This window comes from Macaca mulatta, chromosome 11, assembly GCF_049350105.2.
Source record: "Macaca mulatta isolate MMU2019108-1 chromosome 11, T2T-MMU8v2.0, whole genome shotgun sequence".
NCBI classification, from domain to species: Eukaryota; Metazoa; Chordata; class Mammalia; order Primates; family Cercopithecidae; genus Macaca; species Macaca mulatta.
This window is the reverse complement of record NC_133416.1, coordinates 7387665-7406506: the sequence shown is the minus strand read 5'-3', so window position 1 is coordinate 7406506 and position 18842 is coordinate 7387665. Positions and strand designations below refer to the sequence as shown.

General features: G+C 49.6%; 1 protein-coding gene and 2 long non-coding RNA genes across 9 annotated transcripts; 2 read left to right on the top strand and 1 right to left on the bottom strand.

The window, feature by feature from the left end:
• Positions 1 to 256: 256 nt before the first annotated feature.
• On the bottom strand, positions 257 to 8483 carry CD27 (CD27 molecule). Of its 7 annotated transcripts, none has more exons than XM_077953437.1 (7): positions 8256 to 8483; positions 6712 to 6843; positions 6040 to 6127; positions 1620 to 1799; positions 1342 to 1431; positions 958 to 1077; positions 257 to 705 (listed from the first exon to the last, which is right to left on the bottom strand). In XM_077953437.1, the coding sequence occupies exons 5-7, from the start codon at positions 1427 to 1429 to the stop codon at positions 581 to 583; spliced, it is 333 nt and encodes a 110-aa protein (XP_077809563.1). In that variant the 5' UTR covers positions 1430 to 1431; positions 1620 to 1799; positions 6040 to 6127; positions 6712 to 6843; positions 8256 to 8483; the 3' UTR covers positions 257 to 580. The 7 variants fall into 7 exon arrangements, with proteins under 7 accessions (XP_077809563.1, XP_077809557.1, XP_077809562.1 ...); XM_077953431.1 differs by lacking the exon at positions 8256 to 8483 and adding an exon at positions 7036 to 7444 and having other exon boundaries at positions 6707 to 6843; XM_077953436.1 differs by lacking the exon at positions 6040 to 6127.
• LOC144332750 (uncharacterized) lies at positions 362 to 3158 on the top strand. Its single transcript, XR_013400811.1, has 2 exons — positions 362 to 2149; positions 2886 to 3158. It is a non-coding gene; the product is annotated as an uncharacterized LOC144332750 (long non-coding RNA).
• On the top strand, positions 3748 to 17900 carry LOC144332756 (uncharacterized). Its single transcript, XR_013400817.1, has 3 exons — positions 3748 to 4717; positions 5219 to 5345; positions 17808 to 17900. It is a non-coding gene; the product is annotated as an uncharacterized LOC144332756 (long non-coding RNA).
• The last annotated feature ends 942 nt before the right edge of the window (positions 17901 to 18842 follow it).

The following is an 18842-nucleotide window of genomic DNA, read 5'->3' as shown; positions in this document are numbered from 1 at the left end:
AGGTGATTTCAAGACCTGACTTCTGCACCCTTTTGCTCCCCTCCTGTCCCGAGAAAGTGGAGATATAACTGGGAAAAGGGGATCTGAAATCAGACACAGGATCCGCAGTAGCCTGGGGACCTTTCTCAGCCCCACCCTTGAGCAGGCCCCAACGTAACCGGCTGAGAAACCTCCTCTGCCAGATCCTGACCTGAGCCAGGAGGCGGCCAGGAGCCTGGGTTTGGGGACTGGAATTTCAGAGAGGAAGCTGGAGAGCTGCAGGGTGGTCGTCTGGCACTTTATTTTGTCTGTCTTGTAGCATATGGGTCTTTCGCAGCAGGAAGTGTGTTTTACAACCAGAGCCCCGCCCTCCTGCAGCGCAGGCGCAGCTGGCTGGGCTCCTGCTTCCCACTCTCCACCTCATCCGTGTTTGTCCTGGTCCCTGGCAGTCTCGAAAAGGCACTCTGTCACGTGTACACAGGAAAGGGCCCTGACAAGAGGATGGGACTGCAGTGGTGGCTGCCAGGTCTCATTCTCCCTAGGATGGCCGGCGGGGTGGGGTGGAGGCCAGGGCTGTAGTGCAGCTCCCGCAGGTGCTGGCTCACGGGGAGGAGGCAGGCTCCGGTTTTCGGTAATCCTCTTGGATGGGGATGGTGCTGCCTTCCTCCTCCCTGGGGCAGCTGTAAGGACAAGGTTCTGCAGGCTCCATGGGACTTTCTCCTTTGTCTGCAGAAGGAGATCTGATGAGTCTTGGCCAGCAGTGGGGGCCGGGGGAGACGGGAGAAGGAGATGGGCAGAGGCAGGTGTGCTTGGGGGAGGGGTGTCAGGAGCACCCAGCTAAGGGGAGAGAAGCGCTAGGACCAAGGCTGGTGAAGTGGAACTGGTGGGTTTCAGTGAGATTCCAGGCGTGGGCAGTGGGGCTGAGCTGTTGGGGTGTGATGCAAGGGCAGGACCGGAGACCTGTATTCTGTCTCTTACTTGATCTATATTTCCTTTGTTGATGGAGGAACAGGGTTCCGGCCAGGGTGAAAACAAGAAACATTCCGGAGAAGATCACAAGGATACGAATAAAATCTGAGCTGCACAGGGATCTTTGGGCTGTGATAGGAGGGGACACACAGGGGTTAGGGGAGGGTCTAGCCCTTGGCTCCCTCAGCCCAGCCCTCCTGTCACCTTGTCTGTCCCCTTTCCCCCATCTTCTTCTCTCCCACCCCCCACCGTTAGCCAACTCCTCTGCTAAGTGGTGGACTCTGCTTTTTCCCCTCCTCTTATCCCTACTCCAAGGAGCTTTCTGTCTGGCTTCCCTCCTGGCCCCTCCTGTGTGCATTCTCTCTAGCAGTGGGGATTAAGGAGAAAACTCACGTGGCCAGTGGGTAGAGAGAGTCCGGGCAGGCAGGTGCCTGAAGTCAGCCAGAGTCTGCATGTGCCCTGCTGTTCTGGCCTCCAGCATCTCTGGAAAAACAGAGACAGAATGAGTAGCAGCAGGGAACCCCGTAGGGCACATCTAAAGGCCTGAGAGGCGCTCAATGGGATGAGAAGGCAGAAACAGGCTGACCTTATCCAGGGGTAGGAGTGGGGAGTGCTGGTTGGGGTGTCACCCCTACCCCATGTGATGGCACAGAGAGTTGCCTGGAACTTACCATTGACATAAGGTAAGTGGGTGGGCTGAGGGTGTGGGCCCAGGGCCTGAGATGGCCAAGTGGTCAGCGAAGGGTTTGGAGGAGGATCACACTCAGTACACTCCTTGTCCCTGCACTGCCAGCCATTGCGACAGGCACACACAGCGTTGGCAGTGATGGTGCAGTTGCGAATGAGAAGACCTGGGGAAAGAGGAGGACCAGAGACCATAGGACACTCAGACCTGTGGAGACCTTCAAGGTCCACTTGCTTCATTCCCCAGGCCCACCTCTAGGGACGTGCTTCCCTTTCCATTCCCACCCCTGCAAAGGCCTCCCCTTGGCTCACTGTCCCCCAGTGCCTTTGCCATTATTATTGTTATTAAAGAATAAAGTTGGACCTTTCAGAAGGAAGATTCGTGGGTTCAGACATAGGAGCCATGAAAAGTAGAAAGAGCTTATATAACTTTCTCTTGTACTCTCTGACACTTTTTTAAATTTTTATTTATTTATTTATTTTGAGATGGAGTCTCGCACTTGTTGCCCAGGCTGGAGTGCAGTGGTGTGACCTCGGCTCACTGCAACCTCCACCTCCTGGGTTCAAGCCATTCTCCTGCCTCAGCCTCCCAAGTAGCTGGGATTACAGGCACGTGTCACCACACCCAGGTAATTTTTTGTATTTTTAGTAGCAACAGGGTTTCACAGTATTGGCCAGGCTGGTCTTAAACTCCTGACCTCAGGTGATGCACCAGCCTCAGCCTCCCAAAGTGCTGGGATTATAGGCGTAAGCCACTGTGCTCGGCCCCAATACTTTAATAACTTTTAATTGAAGTATAATATACATACAGAGAGGCACGCAATAGTGTAAAGCTTAAGAATTTGTACAAATCTGGCTTACAGGCATAACCAGCACCAGATCAAGAAATAGAAAATAGCTGGGTGAAGCAGGGAATTGCTTGAACCCGGGAGGTGGAAGTTGCAGTGAGCGGAGATCGCACCACTGCACTCCAGCCTGGGCAACAGAGTGAAACTCCGTCTCAAAAAAAAAAAAAAAAGAAAAGAAAGAAAGAAAATAGCCAGGTGCAGTGGCTCATGCCTGTAATCCCAGCACTCTGGGAGGTCGAGGTGGGTGGATTGTTTGAGCTTAGGAGTTTGAGACCAGCCTGGCCAACATGGTGAAACCCCATCTCTACAAAAAATAGAAAAATTAGCTGGGCGTGGTGGCACACACCTGTAGGCCCAGCTACTGGGGAGGCTGAGGTGGGAGGATTGCTTGAGCCCAGGAGGCAGAGGTTGCAGTGAGCTGAGATCATGATACTGTGCTCCAGCCTGGGTGACAGAGTGAGATCCTGTCTCAAACACCACCAACAATAAAGTATGTTAGGAATTTCCAGGGGCTGGGGATGGGGATGGGGGTGGTTGGGGGGTAGAAATGGGGAGTAATTGCTAAGGGGTATGGGTTTCTTTGGGGTGATGAAAATGTTATAGAATTAGATAGTGTTGATGGCTGCACAACCTGTGAATACAGTAAAATAAATAAATAATAAATAGATAGTTACTTGATTACAGTTGCTAAGCATTTTTTTTGTTTGTTTGACGGAGTGTTGCTTTGTCACCTGGGCTGGAGTGCAGTGGCACGATCTTGGCTCATTGCAAACTCCGCCTCCTGAGTTCAAGTGATTTTCCTGCCTCAGCCTCCCCTAGTAGCTGGGATTACAGGTACGTGCCACCACACCTGGCTAATTTTTTGTATTTTTAGTAGAGACGGGGTTTCACTGTGTTAGCTAGGATGTTCTCAATCTCCTCACCTCGTGATCCACCCACCTTGGCCTCCCAAAGTGCTGGGATTATAGGCGTGAGAATTTGCCTTTAAAATATACATTTTGCGGCCGGGCGCGGTGGCTCAAGCCTGTAATCCCAGCACTTTGGGAGGCTGAGATGAGCGGATCACGAGGTCAGGAGATCGAGACCATCCTGGCTAACACGGTGAAACCCCGTCTCTACTAAGAAATACAAAAAATAGCCGGGCGAGGTGGCAGCGCCTGTAGTCCCAGCTACTCGGGAGGCTGAGGCCGGAGAATGGCGTGAACTCGGGAGGCGGAGCTTGCAGTGAGCTGAGATCCAGCCACTGCACTCCAGCCTGGGCTACAGAGCGAGACTCCGTCTCAAAAAAAAAAAAAAAAAAAAAATACATTTTGCTCAAGTGTAGGGGTCTGATGTTGGGTGGTTGGCTGTTAATCAGTTATCCCGGGAGTGGGGGTGGTAGGGCACTAGCTGGGCTGGGCTGGGCTTGCTGGCAACTGGGTTGAGAGGAGGGTGATTCAGAGGAAGGCAGTGACACCCAGATGTGGGACAGGCTGCAAGGAAGCCTGGTGGGCCTTAGGGCAGATGCTTGTGGGGACTCGGGGAGTCCTAGGAGCCCTGACAGGTGGAAGAGGGGTGCAGAAAGGGAGGATTTCAAAGGGAGGATGTCAAAGGTCATAACCAAACCTAACAATTTTCTTCTACTTATGCCTTTTGTCAGGACTAGGAGAGGGACAAATTCCTTCTTGGCATCCTTATGGCCCTGTGACCTCCTAATGAATGCTGACTCTGAGTTGCTACTAGAATTTGGTTTCCTTGTGGCTTCCTAGGAATTATGAGCCACGTTGGATAAGAACCTGCAAGGGAAGAATGAGGAAGCCTGGGACAGAGCACTGGTGGTAGGGAGGAGTGATGACAAGAGTCTCCGCTAAAAGGGAAATGGAAGGGTTAAAGAAGGGGCTGGGGAGGGTTAAGACAATGAGGTGCTATTGTTTCAGTGGGGAATATCTGGAGACCTGGGAGTTCTATTTAGCAGGTACAACCTGGGCTCAAAATTCCAGGCTGACTTCAGGCATGTCCTCATCTCACAGATGCCAGCACTAAGGCCCAGAGAGGGCCAAACTCATTCAGCCTGCCCATCTTCTCACCCCTGGCTGCAATCCCCTGGGGTCCTGCTGCAGCCAGGTGCCGCTGTGGTACTTTGGGATCTATTGGCTGAGCTCCCAGAGAAGGGTCATGGATTGGGCTAGTCTGGAACAAGTGAAGGGACTGAAGATGGGCTCAGTATGGAGCAAAGACCTTCAGGAAGGATCTGCAGAGTGAGTAGGGAGGTTTTGACTGGAAAAATTCCAACCCTGCAGGGGCCGCTGCCAAGAGGAAAGCATCTACTACAGGTACATTTTTAAGTTAAGTAGACTGAAGAATATTTCTTGTGGCCGGGCGCGGTGGCTCAAGCCTGTAATCCCAGCACTTTGGGAGGCCGAGACGGGCGGATCACAAGGTCAGGAGATCGAGACCAGCCTGGCTAATACGGTGAAACCCCGTCTCTACTAAAAAATACAAAAAACTAGCCGGGTGAGGTGGCGGGCGCCTGTAGTCCCAGCTACTCGGGAGGCTGAGGCAGGAGAATGGCAATGGCGTAGACCCGGGAGGCGGAGCTTGCAGTAAGCTGAGATGCGGCCACTGCACTCCAGCCTGGGCGACAGAGCGAGACTCTGTCTCAAAAAAAAAAAGAATATTTCTTGTGTATTAAAGAAGTTCCTCTTTGGTTGATTTGCAATGGAAAAGCTTTTATTTTCTTTTTTCTTTTTTGGAAACAGGGTCTCACTCTGCTCACTCTGTCACCCAAGCTGGAGTGCAGTGGTACAGTCACGGCTCACTGCAGCCTCCACTTCCTGGGCTCGCATGATCTTCTCACTTCAGCCTTCTGAGTAGCTGGGACTACAGGTTCGCGCCACCACGCTCGGCTAACTTTTTGTATTTTTAGTAGAGACAGGGTTTTGCCATGTTGCCCAGGCTGTTCTTGAACTCCTGGGCTCAAGGGATCGCCTGCCTTGGCCTCCTAAAGTGCTGGGATTACAAGTGTGAGCCATTGCATCGGCTTTTCTTGTATGTGTGTGACAAAGGGTTTTGCTCTGTTACCCAGGCTGGAGTACAGTGGTTGATCAGCCTGGACCTCCTGGGCTCAAGTGATCTTCTCGGCCTCCCAAGCAGCTGGGACTACAGGTGCACTACCACAACCAGCCAATTTTTTTAGAGACAAGGTCTTTCTGTGTTGCCCAGCTGGTCTCGAACTCCTGGGCTCAAGTCTCTACAAAAAATACAAATATCCTTCTGCCTTGGCCTCCCAAGTGCTGGGATTATAGGCATGAGCCACCACATCCAGCCTTGGTTTTTGTTTTTGTTTTTACAGAACCAGTCTCTGTAGTCACACCTGTAATCCTGGCACTTTGAGAGGCTGAGACAAGAAGATTGCTTGAGCCCAGGAGTTCAAGGCTGTGGGGAGCTATGATTGCACCACTGCACTCCAGCCTGGGTGACAGAGCTAGACCTTGTCTTTAAACAAAACAAAACCAAGTACCAACAGACCCAGTGACACCAAACACATTTTGCAAGTAGGTAGTTTAATAGTTACAGTTACCTAGTTCTAAAAAGTGTCTTGCTAGAGAACATTTGTTCAAAGGGGCCACTTTAAAGCCTGCTATTCTAGTGTATACTGGCTGTAGTTTCTGAAATTGTAGCAAAGATGGAGAAATAATAACAGCATTCATAAGCACAACTGCAGATATTATACTTCTTAGTTTAAAAAATCTTTTTTTTTGAACTATAAAATAAAAACACAGGCCACATACATACTCATTTTCTCAAATTGGCTTTTGTGCAAAAAAAGTTGTTACCTATTGGGTTATTTTGTTATCTCCTTAGAAAGATGTATTCCAAATTCGCCATGGCCAACCTACACATGTGGACTCTGGGAACACAGCCAGTTTATTGGTTGGGCGTTACTTGCCTGAAATCTGGGGTCATAGAGCCACTTCTCTCATTTTATTGTCTTGATCCTATCCATAGACCCATTCTCACCAATCCCTCAAATTCTATTTATCCCTTTCCCTGAAATACTAGATTTCTGCCCATATTAATTCATGCCCCACCTAGGGTACCCCATTTCCCAGCATTGGCTCCACTTGCTGTGAGCCTTGAAGAAGGCTGAAGCTTTGAACCCCTCATCCTCCTTGCACTCTCAAACCCATCACCAGCCTTGCTCCCCCAAATGCTTGTCCAGTGTCCCCACCTATACCCTTGCCCACCTCACCAGAGTTACAGTGCCGACAGCTCTCACAGTGAGGCCGGGTGTGGTGGTCTGGAGAGAAGGAGACCCCTGGTATGCAAGGATGACACTGAGCAGCCTTTCTGTGCTGGTCACAGTCCTTCACAAGGAATGTTCCTGGGAGGAGAGGGTAAGGAATCAAGGCTTGAGAAGGGCTAGTTCTCTGCCCCCTGGAAGGTGGTGCCTCCCCACAGCTGCAGGATTTCCCTCTTTGCTTGAGCTCAGTGTCACCCTGTGCCTATTTACTGTATCAAGCCCAGTCCTCTCTCTTTCACCACTCACCTGGCCCTTGCCAAGGCCCCCTCTTACCTGGCTCACACATCTGGCAGCACAGTTTTCCCTGAGCCCAGTAGTGCCTCTCTGGGCAGCTCTTGGGGGCTGGAGTAGCTGAGAGCCCCACCAGGGTCCCCAGAAAGCACAGCCACCAGGGATGTGGCCGTGCCATGGTTCCTGCCCAGGGAGCGCCTTTCTGTGCCCGGTTGCTGACGCTGGCCTCTGGAGTTAGCACCTCCAAGCTGGGCGCTGCTGCCTCTTCTTTGCACCCCCTGGGCAGCGGCTGCTTTAGGTGGTAAGCCAGCCTTTGACGGCAGCGGCTGCTTTAGGTGGTAAGCCAGCCTTTGACGGCAGCGGCTGCTTTAGGTGGTAAGCCAGCCTTTGACGGCAGCGGCTGCTTTAGGTGGTAAAGCCAGCCTTTGACGGCAGAAGCTCTATTGTGGCTGTTTTTTTTTTTTTTTTCTCACAGCAGCAACCTCCACCCCCTTCCCCTTCCGTGTGCTGGGGAGAGTATTAAAGAGCAAACTGTCAGAACTGCTGCTCTTCAAACATGCCTCCTCCAACACACGAGCCTCCCTTGGTTTCCACCTCTCCTGCTCATGAAGCATGTAGCCCACTGACTCCTGCTTCTTTTACAAAAAGGTGATGGACACACAGTCTCCCACTCCTCCTCTCCATATGCACTTGTGCACAAAGGTGCCCACATTATCCCCCCACACCCCGCCCGTCCACAGTTTACCAATGAATTCGCGTGTCTCCTGTCTCCCATACCTGCATCCCTCCTTTCACAGACAACAGCTGAAAGAAGGAACGAGAGCCAGAATTGAGCACAGGTCCACAAGCTCTTATCTGAAACTTTGCGGGTCAGATAAGTATTGAAATTCAGAATTTTTCAGGTTTATGCAGAAACTAGCACCACAAAACACCCTCGGGGAGTTGGGGTAGCCTCATAATCAAACGCAACATTTCTGCAGCAAAACTATTGAATATTTACACCGACTGGGAGGAAGCTTAAATAGCCTTGTCTCAATTGAGGTCTGGTTTGATGGCCAAACGAGTTGGCTACAGAATGCTCAGAACTGCAAGCAAGGGGCGTAGAGCTGCCTCTCTCCTGTCACTGTTGCAGATCACCTGTGCTCTCCTTTAATCCTCACGTCAGCCTCTGATGTGGGTGCCACCTCCTGCCCGCATGGCCTTCCCTCTCAGACCCTTGCTCACTCCTCACCTTTGTGCCATCTTTATCCTCCCCTTCCCACCTCTGGCTGTGTCAGTCACTGGTGTCCTGGATCACCTGGGGCGTCTTCTCTCCCAGCCTTGGGCACTCAGGATTAAAGGTAGCTTCCTACGGAGGTCATCTCTTTTTTATTTTCCCAGTTCTTCCAGCAAGACTGATTTCGGGATATCGGAAACAGCTAGACTTTTCCCTCTTTGAGTCATGGGGGCACACATGGGTCAGCAACCTCCTCCACTGTTTCCTCGGCAACCGAGACGCGGAGTGGCTTATTTCCCCAGGAAGTTTTTCATTCAGGGGCTTTGCCGTTGTTTCCACACCGCTCATAAATGTCACACTGCTGTGGTCACACCTGTCAGATCTGTTCTGTCTCACTCTGTAGTTTCCTTTCTCTTCATTTTCTCCATTCTCTTGTCTTTTCCCAGGCCCCTCTGCAGCTCTTCATGGGGGTCCACTCAAGTCGGAAGCCACATCTGGGTGTGATTCAGAGAGCTGTTTATGCAAAACCACCCTTTTCACCATCAGGCAGGGCACCTGAGTTCCCAGCACAGAGTGCTGTGGTCCTGAGGACTTTTCTGTCACCCGCCATTTCCAGGTTGTGGTAAATGTCTTCACCGCAGGCATGGGGCAGTGGGGTGGCTAGCTGACAGCAGGCCCTGGAGGATGGACGAGACCCTCAGAAGAATCATGAGGAACTGGGGACCTTTAGGAAGAGACTTGTCAAGCGGGGACTCGGAGTTCGCCGAGCCTAGCAACGAACTCGACTGGGAACTGCTCACTCGCCTAAGGCCTCTGTCCTCTGGACCAAAGTCCATCGCCTGTCTTCTACATACCGCTTCTCCAGGGGGTCAGAGCAGGAGCAGGGTCTGCCTGGCTCTCCTGGAGGGCCTCGGCCAAGAGGAGGAAAGCCAGGTTTCTGGACCTTTTTCTTTCCTGGCAAATAGAATGAGCTCATCTCCAGCGCTCTTTGCATCCACTTCTGGCGAACCTTCCCCATCCTAGGCTGGCTCCCTGGACGGGACCTTCCTTTTTTTTTTCTCCCCATCTCGCTCTGTCACTCCAACTCCAGGTTGGAGTGCAATGATGCGATCTAAGCTCACTGCAACCTCCATCTCCCAGGCTCAAGCAATTCTCGTGCCTCAGCCTCCCGAGTAACTGGGACGACAGGTGCACACCACCACGCTCAGCTAATTTTTGTATTTTTAGTAGAGATGGGGTTTTGTCATGTTGACCAGGCTGGACTGGAACACCTAGCCTCAGGTGATCTGCCCGCCTTGGCCTCCCAAAGTGCTGGGATTACAGGCATGAGCCATCACGCCTGGCTGGGCCCTTCCTTTTGTCTACAGGCCCTGGGATGCAGCCCACTGACATCTTCCTTGAAATCTCACACAACCATTTTCTCTTTTGGGGTCAACCTCTCCCCCGTGCCTGGCTGGGGCATAAAAATATATGGTATTTTCTCAACAGCTCCCCACTTTTCTTTCCTTTCCAGAAACAGGCCCACAGAAGCCCTTCTTGAGAACTCTGAGGACTCTCATGACCTTTTTTTTTCGTTCTTTTTTTTTTTTTTTGAGACAGGGTCTCCCACTGTTGCCCAGGGCTGGAGTGCAGTGGCATGATCTCGGCTCACTGCAGGTTTTGCCTTCTAGGTTCAAGCGATTCTTATACATCAGCCTCCCGAGTAGCTGGGATTACGGGCACCGGCCACCATGCCCGGCTAATTTTTTGTATTTTAGTAGAAACAGGGTTTTCCCATGTTGGCCAGGCTAGTCTCAAACTCCTGGCCTCAAGTGATCCACCCTCCTTGGCTCCCCAAAGTGCTGGGATTACAAGCGTGAGCCACTGCGCCCGGCCTCTCATGACTTTTTTGTTTGTTTTTTTGAGACGGAGTCTCACTCTGTCATCCAGGCTGGAGTGCAGTGGTGCGATCTCAGCTCACTGCAAGAAACAGGGTTTCACCATGTTAGCCAGGATGGTCTCGATCTCCTGACCTTGTGATCCGCCTGCCTCTGCCTCCCAAAGTGCTGGGATTTCAGGCGTGAGCCACTGCACCTGGCCGTCTCATGACTTTTGAGAGGGCCTCACCAACCCTCCACCTGGCCCAGTGACTGTAGCCTCGATGTCTGCCAGGGGCACCCTGCTCCTTGAAATCTAGATAAGATGCTCCTTGCTCCCCACTCAGGGCAGGTCCTCTGCAGGCTGTCCACCTGCACAAGTTCCAGTAGGTTGGGTGTTCTTGTGGCCACCTCTGGCTCTGATTTCTCTTTCAGCTGAAGTCTTGTTCTTGCCTCCGTGTCTCCTGTCTGTTGTCTTACCTGTACCCTGCCTCAAGCCCGAAGTGTAGGACACAAGACTTGCTTAAAGTTTCCTCTAAACCAGCTCTAAACAGAAGGCTATCACATGTGGCTGGCCTTTTCTTTTTTCTCCAATTTTTATGAATTCATAACCTGTTAAAGCGCTCAGCAGGACCAGTCTCTGCAAGACTTTTGCTTAGGAGGAAGTTCTGTTATGGGACAAAGATGTCTGCAGTCACTGTTCCTGACGTAGGGTTCCTGAGTCTCATCACCTGAAGCTCTGAGTTTGTCTGGCCTTCTTTGTCCCTTGCTCCCCATTCCTTCCTCCCCAATTCCCACTTTCTTTGATGACCACCACTGGCACCGCTGCCCCCACCACCTTAAAGCCTCCTTCCCAGCAAGGCTTTGAGAGGCCCGCGCGGGACAGCGAGTTAAGCTCATTAATGAGGTTCTGGGTCTTGCAACTCCATAATTTTCATTTCTGCACCTCCCCACTCTGGGTGACATGGGGGACTGACCAACTGGGGGTTCCAGCCTCTGCCCACTCCTCAGAAGCCCAGCACAGCTCCCAGTGTCTCCTAGCACATAAGGCACTGGCTCAATATTGGATGGTCCAGCTCAGCTTTGTGCCATAGCGGCTCTGTCCACAATGATAAGATGGCAATGTCAGAGGGCTCAAGGCCCTTTAGACCTCCTCATTCATTTGACGAGCGTTTTCCGCACATCCATTTTGTGTTAGGAACCAGCTAAGTAATGGGGCACAAAGATGAAAAACAGACACATATGTGGTTTCTGCCCTGATGGAGTTGACACACCAGTGTGAGAGTCAGACATTGATCATATGATCTCAAAGACAAATGTAAAACTGGCCAGGTGAGGTGGCTCACTCCTGTAATCCCAGTCACGTTGGGAGGCCAAGGCGGAAGGATTGCTTGAGCCCAGGAATTTAAGACCAGCCTGGGCAACAGAGTGACACCCTGCCTCTACACATAATAAAAATAAATTAACTGGGTGTGGTGGCAGGAGCCTGCGGTCCCAGCTACTCAGGAGGCTGAGATGGGAGGATCACTTGAGCCCAGGAGGTCGAGGCTGTAGTGAGCCATGATCATGCCACTGCACTCAAGCCTGGGTGACAGAGCAAGACCTCATCTCACAAAACCCCCCCAAGAAAACAAAATTAAAATTTGTTAGTAATGGTCATTATTGCTATGAAGGAGAGAGTCGGGGTGCAATGTAGGTGTTATACCCCTAATAGGGGGATTTAAGGGGTCAGGAGTGCCTCATCCAGGAAGCAAAATTTAACAGAGATGTGGGATCTGGCAGCTCGCTACCTACATGATAATTGTTACTTTCCTTGGTTTCTGTGACACCATTCTATTTTCCTTGCTTTGACCACTTGTTTTTTAAGTGCCATTTTTAATTTTTTTAATATACAGATTGTATATAATAGGGATAATCTGTTCCTTGAAAGCCTGGTAGAATTTGATTTGCTTATGTGTAGGTGTTTCACTGTTGTCTTTTTTTTTTTTCTTTTTTTTGGCAGTCTCGCTCTGTCGCCCAGGCTGGAGTGTAGTGGTGTGATCTTGGCTCACTGCACCCTCCTCTTCTGAGGTCAAGTGATTCTCCTGCCTCAGCCTCCTGAGTAGCTGGGATTGCAGATGTGCACCACCACACCTGGATAATTTTTGTATTGTTAGTAGAGATGAGGTTTCGCCATGTTGGTCAGGCTGGTCTCGAACTCTTGACCTCAAGTGGTCCACCCACCTTGGCCTTCCAAAGTGTTGGGATTACAGAAGTGAGCCACTGTACCCGGCATACTTTGCCATTCTTTATATAATTTATTGGATGCTTAATTAATTTACAAATTTCTTCTTTTCTAATATATGCATTTAAGACTATAAACTTCCCTAGAAGATCTACTTTAGCTACATCTCATAAGCTTTGCTATATATTTTTTTATTGTTGTTGATTTACTTTTCCCGTTATTATTTATTTTTACCTATATTTCATTTATAAATGCATTAAAATTTTTCTGTATCTGTGGGGCTTAACTTTTCCTTGTTTATTATTTTAATTTTAAATTTATTGTGGCCAGAGCACTCAGTCTGTCTGTGTAGCATGGCAGGCAGAACGTTGGCCTCCCGAGGACATCTGTGCTGCTGGAACTGCATGTTAAGTTACATGGCAAAGGGGAGTTAAGGCTGCAGACAGAATCCAGGTTGGCCTTGAGATGGGTGATTATTCTGCATTATCCAGGTAGACCCAGTGTAATCACAAGGATCCTTGTAAGTAGAAAAGAGAGGCAGAGGAGAGAGCGCCAGAGAGGCGGCTGCATGAGAAGGATCAATGATGTTGTTGACCTTGAAGCTGGAAAAAGAGGGCCATGAGCCTCGGTATGTGGGCGGCCTCTAGAAGCTGGAGGGAGCAAGGAGACGGATTTGACCCTAGACCCTCCAGGGGCAGTTGCACCTGCCAACACTGATTGTAGCCTGCTGAGGCCCGTTTTAGACTTCTGACCTGTAGAGCTGTAACATAATACATTTGGGCTGTTTTCAACTACTAAGTGTGTGGTAATTTGTTATAGCAGCTGTAGAAAACGAATACATATGAATCCTCTGGCATTTGTTTGAGATTTGCTCTATAGGTTAGTATGTGGTTGTATGTGTTCCATCTGTGCCTGAAAAAATGTCTATTTCTAATTCAGTGGTCTCTACTATTTTTTTGTACCCTATCAATAAAATGATTTTCAGCATGTATCGCAAAGTAAACAATATTTTATTTTATTTATTTATTTTTTGATAAACAGACATGTTTAATGATAGCTTGCTCTTCACAAAGATGACTACAGAGACCTTTAATCTATAATCCAGGAGTATATAACCATGCAGCACAGACCAATTAGCCAAATGTAAAATAAACTAGATTCTTACCACAAGTACCCTGTAAACATCGCAACTATTCTTTCCAAAAGGACCCTAATCTTATGTGAAAACACCTACTGTGGGGGAACCAGAAACCTAGCTATGTGGCCAAAAGTAAAAACCAAAGGAAAAAATAGCAATTCCGTGGTTAATTGGTGAAAGCAGGGAATTTGTGCCCTTTACTGCTGCTTTGGTCTTCTTCCTTTCGTTCTTTTTGTCCCTCTTCTCAGCCCATCCATGTTAGCTCTCGGTAGGTTTCAATAAGCCATCTGAAATGTACTCACTTCCTTGGAGTTCACCACAGTGCTCCTCTGCTTTTTCCCATCGGTAGCTGTTAACAGACACTTGTTGTCTGAGGACTCACAGCCCTCCGCAGAACCCTTCTTTGAAACGGGTTTGGTTCAACCATCCTACTTCTTCAAGGTGGTATAGACGCTGCCCGTCGTTCGGCACTTCCAGAAGAGTCTGGTCAGTTCCGTCAGGAATTGCTCGCTCTCCAACCACACCGCTGCGGTGACGCTGGTTCGACTCCCCACAATATTTTAAATACGTTAATCATATATTATACACTCAAATAGGTTCTATATAAGAATATGTAGACATTCTAGGCCGGGTGCGGTGGCTCACGCCTGTAATCCCAGCACTTTGGGAGGCTAAGACGGGTGGATCACGAGGTCAGGAGATGGAGACCATCCTGGCTAATATGGTGAAACCCCGTCTCTACTAAAAATACAAAAAAAAAAAAAAAAAAAAAAATTAGCCGGGCGTGGTGGCGGGTGCTTGTAGTCCCAGCTACTCGGGAGGCTAAGTCAGGAGAATGGCATGAACCTGGGGGCTGGAGCTTGCAGTGAGCCGAGATTGTGCCACTGCACTCCAGCCTGGGCGACAGAGCGAGACTCGGTCTCGAAAAAAAAAAGAAAAAGAATATGGGCCGGGCGCGGTGGCTCAAGCCTGTAATCCCAGCACTTTGGGAGGCCGAGGCGGGCGGATCACAAGGTCAGGAGATCGAGACCACAGTGAAACCCCGTCTCTACTAAAAATACAAAAAATTAGCCGGGCGCGGTGGCGGGCGCCTGTAGTCCCAGCTACTCGGGAGGCTGAGGCAGGAGAATGGCGGGAACCCGGGAGGCGGAGCTTGCAGTGAGCCGAGATCGTGCCACTGCACTCCAGCCTGGGCAACAGCGTGAGACTCCGTCTCAAAAAAAAAAAAAAAAAAAAAAAAAAAGTTTAAAGAATATGTAGACATTCTAAAGGATGAGGTAGAATTACATGATCACATATAGAAACATAAAAAGAATGAGATTGGCTACATGCAGTGGCTCATGCCTGTAATCCCAGCACTTTGGGAAGCTGATGTGGGAGGATTGCTTGAGCTCAGGAGTTTGAGACCAGTGTGGGCAACAGCAACAAAATAATAAAAATAAAAAGAATGAGATAAGGATAGGAAAAACAATATTTAAAGATATTGCATTTACTTATTTGCAACATAAAAGATCTAGTTGCTCTCATTAAAATATTAATAGGTAACAAAATTTTCTACAATATAATAAAACATTAATAGTAATATATTTAGTAAGAGCAATATGATTTAATGTGTTTTATTATTTTTAAAAAAACTTTCCTCGACACTTTATATATAGTGATCTGAGTCTAAGCACAAATATTTGATTTTTATGACTGACTTAGATGAAAAAGTTTCTCTAGGTGAAACTGTTTCAGGTGTGTTTTCTAATTTTGAATCAAGAGTGCATCTTCAAGCCCACCACAGTGGCTCACACCTGTAATCTCAGCACTTGGGGAGGCTGAGGCAGGAGGATGGCCTGAGGTGAGGAGTTTGAGACCAGCCTGGGCAACATAGTGAGACCCCATTGTACTCCAGTGCTGGTGACAGAGTGTGACCCCATCTCCATTAAAGAGAGGGAGGGAAAGAAAGTGCATATTCAACAGGCTTTTTCTGTGGGCCTCCTTGGTGGCTGGGTTGAGGACATGTCCCTTCAGTGTTTTTGCATTTGCTTTTGTCAGACACCCCAGGGATGTCACTGACTTGAGACCAGTTTTCATGTTATTTTCTTGGGGACAAATGAAGTTTTCCAACCATGTGGGTAATATAAATCTAACCCCCATACCTGGCCGAGCATAGACATGTAGTTATGCTTTTTTTGTTTGTTTGAGACAGGGTCTCGCTGTGTTGCCTAGGTTGGAGTGCAGTGGCAACATAGCTCAATGCAGCCTCAGTCTCCTGGGCTTGAGCAATCCTCTTGCCTCAGCTGCTCGAGTAGCTGGGACCACACTTGGCTAATTTTTTTTATTTGTTATTTTTTTGTAGAGACGAGGTCTTGCTATGTTGCCCAGGGTGGTCTTGAATTCCTGGGCTCAAGCAATCCTCCCACCTTTGCCTCCTGAAGTGCTGGGATTACAAGGTGTGAGCCTGGCCACATTTTCTTTTTTAGGACTTGTCATGCTTGTGATTTTATGTGATCTGTGATTTAGGGGATTAATTTTGGTCTGAGATAAAGCTAATTTCTGAAATCAGACATTATGTAAATTGATAGGTGTGAGGTTTGAGTGCTGACTACTGAGGCTTTCTGACTCTCAGTCTATGTAACTAGGGAAGGGCAAGACCAAAAAAAGGAATTTCTCAGATACCAGGCAAGGGGAGAAGCATTGAGGGAAAGACGTCGCTATGGAGGGAGCAGTCTTGACCTGGAACTGAAGGGTGGTTCAGGGGCCCAAACCCACTGAGACAGGAGGATCCTGGGGTAGGTGGAGAGAGCTTGACTTTCAGAACCAGACAGACTGGTGGTCCAAATACCTCTCTGCCAGCTACTACTCACATCATGTCCAGCATGTCCCACAACCTCTCGACTGAGTCCTCGTCTGCTTGAGGATAGTGTCATGCACTTTGCCATATGTTGGGACAATTAAGGGTAACAATATAAATGAAATGTCTGGCCTTGTCTTGTTTGGGTACTCAATACATATTCATTCCTCCTCTCTCCTCCTCGGTGTTCGAGGCTGCAAGTCCCAAGGCATAGGGTTGAGGGAACAGCTAGTTAACCTGGGAACTAAACCAAAGGAGTGTGAAAGAGACAGAACGACTCACTAAATTGAACAAGCTGTGCATAGGCGATATGTCTGCTCTGTATGTATTATTCATACTCGGTTCTTTATCACGCAGAATCATGATTTCACAAGGCGACAGGGGACGTTTCCTCTCACAGTAGGGTCCTGGGCCCCTGGCATTTTTTCTTTCTTTTTTTGAGATGGAGTCTCACTCTGCCACCCAGGCTGGAGTGCAGTGGCAAGATCTTGGCTCACTGCAACCTCCACCTCCCAGTTCAAGCGATTCTCCTGTCTCAGCCTCCCGAGTAACTGGGATCACAGGCATGCACTGTCACGCCCAGCTAATTTTTGTATTCTTAGTAGAGATGGGGTTACACCATGTTGGCCAGGCTGGTCTTGAACTCCTGACCTCAGGTGATCCTTGGGATCCTTTGGGAGCCTTGGCCTCCCAAAGTGCTAGGATTACAAGCATAAGCCACCATGCCTGGCCTTTTTTTTCTTTTTTTTGAGACGAGTCTCGCTCTTTCGCCCAGGCTGGAGTGAAGTGGTTGTTCACTGCAACCTCTGCCCCCCTGGTTCAAGTGATTCTCCTGCCTCAGCCTCCCGAGTAGCTGGGATTACAGGCATCTACCAGCACATTCGGCTAATTTTTGTAGTTTTAGTAGAGACAGGGTTTCACCATGTTGGCCAGGCTGGTCTCGAACTCCTGACCTCAGGTGATCCACCTGCCTTGGCCTCCCAAAGTGCTGGGATTACAGGTGTGAGCCACTGTGCCCAACTGTCCCTGGCATTTTCTACTTGCTTTTTTTTTTTTTTTTTGAAACAGCGTCTCGTGCTGTCACCCAGGCAGGAGTGCGGTGGCACCATCTCAGCTCACTGTAGCCTCGACCTTCTGAACACAAGCAGTCCTCCTGCTTCAGCCCCCGAAATATCTCTGACTATAGGCATGCACCACCAAGCCCAGCTATTTTTTTTTTTTTTTTTTTTTGAGACGGAGTTTCGCTCTTGTTGCCCAGGCTGGAGTGCAATGGCGCAGTCTCTGCTCACTGCAACCTCCGCCTCCTGGGTTCAAGCGATTCTCCAGCCTCAGCCTCCAGAGTAGCTGGGATTACAGGCATGCACCACCACCCCCGGCTAATTTGGTATTTTTAGTAGAGATGAGGTTTCTCCATGTTGGTCAGGCTGGTCTCAAACTCCTGACATCAGGTGATCTGCCAGCCTCGGCCTCCCAAAGTGCTGGGATTACAGGCGTGAACCACCGCGCCCGGCACGCCCAGCTAATTTTTGTATTTTTTGTAGAGATGGAGTTTCACCGTGTTCCCCAGGCTGGTCTCGAACTCTTGAGCTCAAGTGATCTGCCCACCTTTGCCTCCCAAAATGCTGGCATTACAGGTATGAGCCACCATTCCGGGTCATTCTTGCTCTTCTGAGTGACTTCCCTTGCCCACCAGATGAGGTAAATGGCTCATGGAGCCAGTCTAGTGATCTTCCCTGTGTTGGGGAGGGAGGCATGCCCCCCTTCCCACAGCTGTTTCTGAGCCTCATGACTGTGACCCCTGAGAGGCACCTAAGACCTTAGTTTCCCCTGCTAGTCTCTGGTGTGGTGTCTGAGCCTGAGCTCTGAGGGCAGCTTGCTCCTGGGCTGTGCTGGAGCCCGCTAGCACTGCCTCGCCAAAGCCGGATGTTTACATTTTCAGGAATTTTGTGAGGTTACTTGTTGGTAGCTTGAAATTGGCCAGTTGGCCATAGTAGGAATACTTCCAACCACATACATCACCAATGCCATAGATCAAGGGCTTCCCACCCCGAAAGCTGGCTGTTAACATTTACCACCGCACCACCACTGCTGACTTACCGGGGTGAGGCCCCGTCATTACTTTTAGTTATTTTTTGGGTCTTGGAGAGACAGAGTTCTTTCCTTTCTGGGATCCTGTCCCCTCCTCCTGGCTTCTAGGTAGAAGCTCCTGTGGGGATCCCCCATCTTACTGCTCCAGCCGGCTTAGGATTTCAAGCCAGCAGGGCTGGAAAATGATTCTGACCTTCGGCTTTACCCTCTCACTCTACGTCTATCAGAACCATGGGCTGCGGAGGTAAAATGACATTCCCTGTGTGGCACAGCTGGGAAAGAACCCAGGTCTCCTGAACCCCAGTCGACTGCTGACGAGCCCTTATAGAGTGCACGCCTCAAAGGTGCTCAGTTCCTGCGCTGATCCGACTGTGTACTCGCAGCACCTTCCATGATCAGCCTGCAGGCATGGCTCAGCCGCCCTTCCTGCCTGTCTGCTTCTGGTCTCATAGACCGTTCCCTGCCCTTTCACGCTATGAGCCCCTCCC